The sequence below is a fragment of the Pecten maximus genome, unplaced genomic scaffold (assembly GCF_902652985.1).
Source record: "Pecten maximus unplaced genomic scaffold, xPecMax1.1, whole genome shotgun sequence".
NCBI classification, from domain to species: domain Eukaryota; kingdom Metazoa; phylum Mollusca; class Bivalvia; order Pectinida; family Pectinidae; genus Pecten; species Pecten maximus.
In genome coordinates, this window is record NW_022979463.1 from 1 (window position 1) to 8,339 (window position 8,339).

At 35.0% G+C, this 8,339-nt stretch overlaps 1 protein-coding gene across 3 annotated transcripts; it reads left to right on the plus strand.

Moving 5' to 3' along the window:
- Positions 1-2,748: 2,748 nt before the first annotated feature.
- Positions 2,749-6,952, plus strand: LOC117318678 (serine protease inhibitor Cvsi-1-like). 3 transcript variants are annotated; one of them, XM_033873638.1, is made up of 4 exons: positions 2,749-2,855; positions 3,164-3,301; positions 5,397-5,579; positions 6,898-6,952. In XM_033873638.1, the coding sequence occupies exons 1-3, from the start codon at positions 2,819-2,821 to the stop codon at positions 5,576-5,578; spliced, it is 357 nt and encodes a 118-aa protein (XP_033729529.1). In that variant the 5' UTR covers positions 2,749-2,818; the 3' UTR covers position 5,579; positions 6,898-6,952. The 3 variants fall into 3 exon arrangements, with proteins under 3 accessions (XP_033729529.1, XP_033729528.1, XP_033729527.1); XM_033873637.1 differs by having other exon boundaries at positions 5,397-5,604; positions 6,898-6,947; XM_033873636.1 differs by lacking the exon at positions 6,898-6,952 and having other exon boundaries at positions 5,397-5,794.
- The last annotated feature ends 1,387 nt before the right edge of the window (positions 6,953-8,339 follow it).

Below are 8,339 nucleotides of genomic sequence, written 5' to 3' on the forward strand. Positions count from 1 at the left end.
ATTTTTTTTTTAAAAGATATACTTTTTTTTAATACATACAATAGCAACTTATTAAATAGATATCAAAGATTTTACCTAAATTTGAATATATCAAATACAACTTTTGATTCCGTTTCTTCGAATGAATTTGTATAAATTTCACTAATTTGACATAAAATTGAAAAATGAGATAGTTTGCGTTTTGTTAAATATGGACTTTTTATAATACTAAAGTTTTGCTAGCGGCAGTATTTTTTGTTAAAATTGCAATACGAAAAAAAAACAATCTGACGTAGCTGATATTAATTTCTTATTTTACTTGATATTGAGTGCAAAACTTTTTAATGTATTTGGCATTTTGATGAAAAACATATAGATCTATTCCTAAAGTCAACACTCATCGCAAAACAAGTAGCACTATTTTTTTTACATGTACTATTTTTATTATTATTTAAAACTACAAATATCCGGCTTGGGTGGGTCTGGTCGGCTCATTGTTTATCACCTTATTTCAATACCAAAAAAATACGGTATACAACTTTCAACAAGACAGGTCTCTACTGAACATGAACTTTGATATACACGTTTCATATGATCTTAGTGCACTTAAAGATGTTTATGTAACACAAGACGAACAAATTGTATTCCTTCGGTTAAAACATGCCTGGTGCTATAAAAAATTAAAAACAAAGACAGAGTGGCTTTTGTTCGCCAAAATTGTGCCTGTACGCATGAAATTTGTGATACAACCGACAACAAGGTTTGACGCCATAATTAAAACAATAAATGTATGGATGAGTACCTGTGAACCGAATAAATGGTTTTCATTACTACTCTTATATACTAGGGACGCATAAGATATTCTGCATACTATCATCTCTGTGACAAGGTGGAGACATCAAAGAGGATCTCTGACATTCACTTCTTGTCCTATAGTGGAAAACATATTTCAGGTTACAGTGCTGAAGATATTGCCAGGGTATAACGGGTTTTTTTGAAACAGCAGAAGCAATGGTTAAAATTACACGTGAATCAAAGGACAAAAATACATCTAGGGTAACATTACATGTGAAACAAGCCACAACTAGTACAGGTTCGGCGATTAAACAGACAAATCATGGTGGAAATTAAAAAATGCAAATGAGAAATTATGTAGCAATGATAAGTTACATTGCTATGTTAAACAGATCCACGTATGTGATACTGAAATAGAAAAATCTGTCACTGAATGTTTATAATATGAGACAGACTCTTTCACCAAGGGATTCATACTGATGATGATCTATTATTATAAACAATAGAATTAATAACACAAGAGTGATTAAATACATAACATTTACAAAGTATCACATCTGGACAGTAACATTATGTGTGAAAGAAAACATTTCAAAGTTAACTTGTAAATGAGCGAAGTGTTGACAGATCATGAGGCATAAAGATGATAAAATACTAAATACCAACTGAAAACACTTCAACAAAAAAGATAAAAGCTTCCATGCACAACAATGAAACATTTTCGTAACTTTCTTCTTTCATTAATCCATCTATCAATATCTACAAAAGACATACACAACAGATGACGACATTTGTTTTTAACATTTTCCCTGTCTTTTCAGCAAACTCGCAAAATATCTGTGTGGTGTATGTGTGTATTCCTTCTTCAGCTTTGATGGGAAAAAATTAGTTTGATACGAAAGATACAGAATATTTCTACAATATCAAAAGTAATTTGTCACTCCAAGACCTCTTTTGAATATACATACCAAATGTGAAAGATGTAGAGTATACATCCTTTTGACTTTAAAAAAAAAACATACCCCAAAATCTCAAGTTTGTTTTTTATACAAGAAAAAAAATCAATATATTAAAATACATGATATAATTGTCAGCTTCAAAGTTTGAATGGGCCGTCGACGCGGACAGGGACATTTAGGAAAACAGCCGCCATTTTTGTACTAAAATATGCTAAATATTGTAACGAACAATATGAATACTCATAGAAAACATTCATATCACACAAGAACTATTTCAAACAAACTCCATAAATGCTCAAGGCGGCGTGTCTACCATAAGTTGTGAATCCGAGTCAAATGTTCTGGTAACATAATGTTGACATTTAACTGAATGTCATGATTATTTTTAACATAAATTACAATTAGATAAAATCAGAACAATTTGCTATCGATTTGATAGAAAAAAATTCACTAATGGGCAAATTTGTTCCAGCTAGTAGGCGATGTTATTTTCCCATAAATAAACGGATTTGTTTCCAATAGTAGGCAAATTGATCCCACTAGCAGGCAAATTTGTTCCAATAAATGGAGGAGTTTGTCACAAAAACAACAAAGCCTGTCCACCTCTAACAAAAGCCATAAACAAGGCGTTTTGGAAGGATAAGCGTCTTCTGTTTCAACAGAAATGACAAGCTGGGTAACGTCCAGTTAACGTCTAGTTCTGACGAGAACTATGATGGTGATAACATAATTCTGAGAGAATATAAACGCTGAAGTATTTCTACTTGTAATGTTAAAACAGGAGTTTATTTTATGGGGATTGTTGTATTAATCTACATTTAAATACAATGTTAATACAAAGTACACGTATAATAGATTACGAGGCCACTAGTTTGGACACATACGTGCTTATGTACCTATCGTGAATCCTTTGCTTCAAATTTGTTTGTCATGTCACATATTTAACGAAAGAAAAGTCAAAATATCGACCCTGTGAAGGCGAACAGCTGGTAATGGCACGCTTCCGTGCCGTACAAAGCCTATAAAAGACGGGGGACATCCAGTCACCGTACGACTGGTATTCTAACAAGGACCCATCAGACACCATGAATACTCTTACCTGCTTGGTTTTGGCAGCATGTGGTGAGTGGTATATAGATGTTACGTTATTGTAGGGTAAAGTAAAGCGTAATCAGTAAATGATCTAGGATGATGAAAACAGATATCTCTTAAGAATTTTTGGACAAGATAATTAGGTCGTGTGAAATCTGCTTATATTAGAAAATAAGTTCAAATGATCAATCAAATTCTGCGTTACTTATATAATCAATCAAATTCTGCGTTACTCATATAACCAATCAAATTCTATGCGATTTACCTGGCAAATCAAATTCTGTGTCAACTTTTATCAAAGTAAACTTTTTTTTTAATTGATATATGATATTTTACAGTGGCCCTCGCGGTCAGCGAACCTTGCACCGATGCTAACTCATGCACGGACACGACTTGTAATACAGGAACGAAAGAATGTGTCGCAATTCAAGGTCAGCACCTGTGCACCTGTGTTCACAGCAACCAACACAACGTCGGTACGTATCACACATGGTGTCGATTGAGGTCTTAAGATTCAGAAAAATACAATTCATTCAACTGTTCATATGAGAGTGCCTAATTAGACCAATCAAATAACACCACTTCACGGAAGAAAGTGCTTCAAGAGTAAGTTTTTTTCCCCATAGAAATGGTCTTAGTGGACTATAGAGATCTGAACTCTAATGCATGATAGTATATGTTTATGTCGACGGTCTCCTTGGGGTTTAAACACCTGAAAACTGATATAAAATGTGTTCAAAATGTTAAAACAACAGACATTTTATATGTGAACTCTATAGTATTTATTATGATTAGTACATTAAGTAGTAAGAGGCCCATTGGCCTGAACAATAGTTTTCTTTCAATACAAACTCTTTAATTCTACAACATATAAATAATCTTATTTGTGAAAATAAGTTATTTTTTTAATTGCAATGGATATTAATTTTCATAATATGACCGTTAAATGTATCGGGATATTTGCAGTTTTCTTGGGGTTTCCCTAATTTTAATCTTGTTTTAACATGAAGCGTACCGCGGTACCGCTACTTACGATGTCTTCTTTCATTTAAAGTCAACTAAAATTCTATTCCTAAAAGTGCTCCTTAGAAGAGCTTGCATGGAACAATTTAAACAATGAATGAAAAAGAAACGTTGTGGATGAAATGTTTTAATTTTAACCAACTGTATTTTCTTGATCATATATAGAGGATATTGAATAGTTTCCCGTTAAAAATAACATATATTTCACGAGTATGACAGAACATCGATATTCTGTCATACTCGTGAAATATATGTTATATTTAGCGGGAAACCATTCAACTTTCTTTTTATTGCATTAGATCTACATCAACTTAAAAACAAAATTAAAATCATCGACAAATCAATAGTGTCAAAAAGTGCGGGAATCAGTAATAACGTCATCTCTTTGTGACGTTACTTCACGTCAACTTGATGGCGCCATTTTGAACGGACTGATCAGCGCAATGTAAGCGTTTTCTGCTGTAAAAGGAGAATATGTGCATGGTCAAAAACAAGTATGAACATTTCAGAAATACAGCAAAATAACCAATTTATCTATCTCCGCTTCGAATTGAAAAATCGGCAACTTTCAACGAAGTGAATACAAAGATCCGCTATGATTGGTCAAAAACGGAAATTTTGTATTTGCACTGAAAAACTTGTATTTTCACTGCAAAATCCTTTATTTTCACTGCAAAATCTTATATTTCCACTGCTCATCGCCTCAGTGAAAATATAAGTTTAATTAGTTTGATAAATTTCTATATTTCACTGCCAAAATGCAATAAAAAATATCTTTCAAGCATTGAAAGAATATTGAAGTATTTCATATCCGTTCAAAATAGATTGTAACACATATATAGGGAGAAAGTGTAAATAACTATTTTTACGTATAATAGACGTACATTTGTATTCCGTTCATAACCCTCTTTACGAGAAACGACCTTCATTCTTCAATGTAGATGGTATGGTAGAAGAAGTGTTCAAGCGGCAAATGTTTGTCTTTTTGTTATTGTTTAGCCGACCATCATCAGATGGTGGGCTATTCAAATCGCCTTACGTCCGTGGTCCGTGGTCCGTCCGTCCTTCCGTCCGTCCGTTTATAATCCTTGTTTACGCTATTTCTGAGAAAGTACTGAAGGGATCTTTCTCAATTTTCATATGTAGGTTCCCCTTAGTCCGTTGTGATGCATTTTTGGACCAATCTGAAAACATTGTCGACAGACAGCCATTATCACTAAATCTCATATTTCATTTATAAGTTTCCCTTGTTTAAAAAGCACTTGAGGAATGTTTATCAATTTACAGAGATTAGTAAGAGGAATGGTAAAAAAAGAGGAAAAATCAATCTGACATGGAACCTATCAATATCATTCAATGGTGGGCGCCAAGATCCCTCTTGGATCTCTTGTTTGTAAAGATATGTATAGATATAAATTCTAATTAAGATAAAGTTTCGTTCCATTGCTAAAGATGGTTACAGTCAACACGCTGTCAGCTTGTCGGTTTGGCCATTATCTTCCTATTATAAGATTCTATCTTTATTTACTATTATAATTCTACTTACAGCCTGTACCGCCGTCGGCGACTGCACCACTGATAGGATAAGCTGTAACCAACACGGTCCTAACACACCGGTACACTGTGTGGACAGCTTTTGTAGGTGTGAGGGGCAAGGCCACAACCATGGCAACCATCATCCTCCTGGGGGACACCAACCAGCCGCCGCAGGACAACACCACAACAACTAGGGTACATACTCAACACCACAACTAAGGTACATACTCAACACCACCACAACTAAGGTACATACTCACAACCGCAACTAGGGTACATTCTCAACACCACCACAACTAGGGTACATATTCAGCACCACCACAACTAGGGTACTTACTCAACACCACAACTAAGGAACATACTCAACACCACCACAACTAAGGTACATACTCACCACCGCAACTAGGGTAAATTCTCAACACCATCACAACTAGGGTACATATTCAGCACCACCACAACTAAGGTAGATACTCAACACCACCACAACTAAGGTACAAACTCACCACCACAACTAGGGTACATGCTTACCACTACAACTAAGGTACATACTCAACACCACCACAACTAAGGTACATACTCACCAACGCAACTAGGGAACATTCTCAACACCACAACTAAAGTACATACTTAACACCACCACAACTAAGGTACATACTCAACACCACAACTAGGGTACATGCTTACCACTACAACTAAGGTACATACTCAAAACTTCCAGAACTTAGAAACATATTTAACGCTACAACTAAGGTACATACTCAACACCACCACAACTAAGGTACATACTCAACACCACCACAACTAAGGTACATACTCTACACCACCACAACTAAGGTACATACTCAACACCACAACTAGGGTACATACTCAACACCACCACAACTAAGGTACATACTCAACACCACAACTAGGGTACATACTCTACACCACAACTAGGGTACATACTCTACACCACAACTAGGGTACATACTCAACACCACCACAACTAAGGTACATACTCAACACCACCACAACTAAGGTACATACTCAACACCACCACACCTAGGGTACATACTCAACACCACAACTAAGGTACATACTCAACACAACAACTAGGGTACACACTCAACACCACAACTAGGGTACATACTCAACACCACCACAACTAGGGTACATACTCAACACCACAACTAAGGTACATACTCAACACCACCACAACTAAGGTACATACTCAACACCACCACAACTAGGGTACATACTCAACACCACCACAACTAAGGTACATACTCAACACCTCCACAACTAGGGTACATACTCAACACCACAGCTAAGGTACATACTCAACACCACCGCAAACCACAAAAAAAATAGAATACAGATCCGCAAGTACTGGTCATAGCAGTGCCAGACCTGATATCCCTAATTTGATCACATTATATACCATCAGCTGAAGATAAGTTACCCCGTCGCTTAATATAATTGTTGATTAATACTTAATTCTTTTAATATTAAACCTTTTCTTTTGATGTTGTAGGTAAAAGTCTACATGCCAACTCGACAAGAAAGTAAATAAAGTTGTATTTACTTCATACTGGTTTTCGGTTATTTTTGTAATGGATGTATTCATAGTTATATGATTTTTACAAAAATCAAAAGATACAGATCCTTATCAAAGATTCTCTAACAAGAACCATTTTTTAATGAACCGAAGGGGAAACAAATGAAGTATGTTTGAAAAATTCGAAAGTTCCCAGAGCCTGAAGTATAGCAAACTTAGTGTTACCCACCAGAGGTGTACGAAATGGTTCACGTTTTGATACTTAGAAAACATTGCCGTGTGTTTTCAAATGATCGCATATTCTGAACGGTATGATTTACTGCAAATGAAGAGCTCAAGTATGTAGCTAAATATTTAAGCATTGATGTCATTTGTTTTTAGTTTCATCGGGGTATGAAACACATTTTGTTTACAAACTGTGTGAATCCGCGTACCCCGATGAAACTGAAACAAATCGACATCAACGCTTATAAATAATTTTTGAAAATTATTTTTTAATTTAAAACATGTTTTATGTACAATTTTACTGGTTTTAAATGGGATTCTTTTTCTCAAATCAATACGCAACGTCAATTGTCGTATTGTGACGTCACATTTTTCGCGCCATTCGACCAATCACATTTGAGTATTTACCATGAAAACAAAGAAAAAATAATTATAACACAATGAATACTTTTTAAGTTTAGTGTCAAGGAGAATTCCTTCACTCGTTCCTGAAAAATAACCGAAACAAATATCGGATGATCAAAGTTTAAAATGGCCGTTGACACTGATGATGGGAATTATCTTTGAAGTGAATCCCTTGAAATGTATGATAGATTATGCAATAACATATCAATATATATTTTTTTACCCAATACTAACCTAAGGAACCCGAAACAGCGTGTAGACCTGAGGACAATCAATAACTTTAAATCTTCAAAATAATCAAAGGAATATATTTTGTCAATGGAGTAAACGGACAGTTGTGACTGGAAAACCCCTTCTTACTGATCCACAGGTCACCAGAAGTGGTTATTGTTGACAAGTCAGAGACGTTGCTCCGGTTCAGGAACAGGAAAAGGAAAACCAGATGTCCGGTGCAGTGTTTATTATTCTTATAGATAAAACATGAAGGACGTCAGAATGATACCTACTGTATTGCTTTACATTGTTTGGGTAATCTGTGACTTTTAAATTCTATATTTAGCAAAAAAACAATGGGGGAAATATAGACAAAAAACATGGAAACTCATTTTTGTTGAAATCGAACCCCAGTTTTATGAGGAATAGTCCTCAAAAGATGTTGATGGCTTTGACAGCATAGATCTTCGGTCTAGTAATCAGAGCAATGAAAATCTTTGTTACCCAATGCAATATGAAACACCATCTCTTATATAATTAAGAAATATGGAGGAAAGCTGTTTAATATCAACGAG

Bases quoted from the DNA above. Each gene is read 5' to 3' on its own strand.
- LOC117318678 (XM_033873638.1), top strand. From the start codon at position 2,819: ATGAATACTCTTACCTGCTTGGTTTTGGCAGCATGTG. The intron at 2,856-3,163 runs GTGAGTGGTATA...GATATTTTACAG, and splicing joins CTTGGTTTTGGCAGCATGTG to TGGCCCTCGCGGTCAGCGAA. The intron at 3,302-5,396 runs GTACGTATCACA...TTCTACTTACAG, and splicing joins CAGCAACCAACACAACGTCG to CCTGTACCGCCGTCGGCGAC.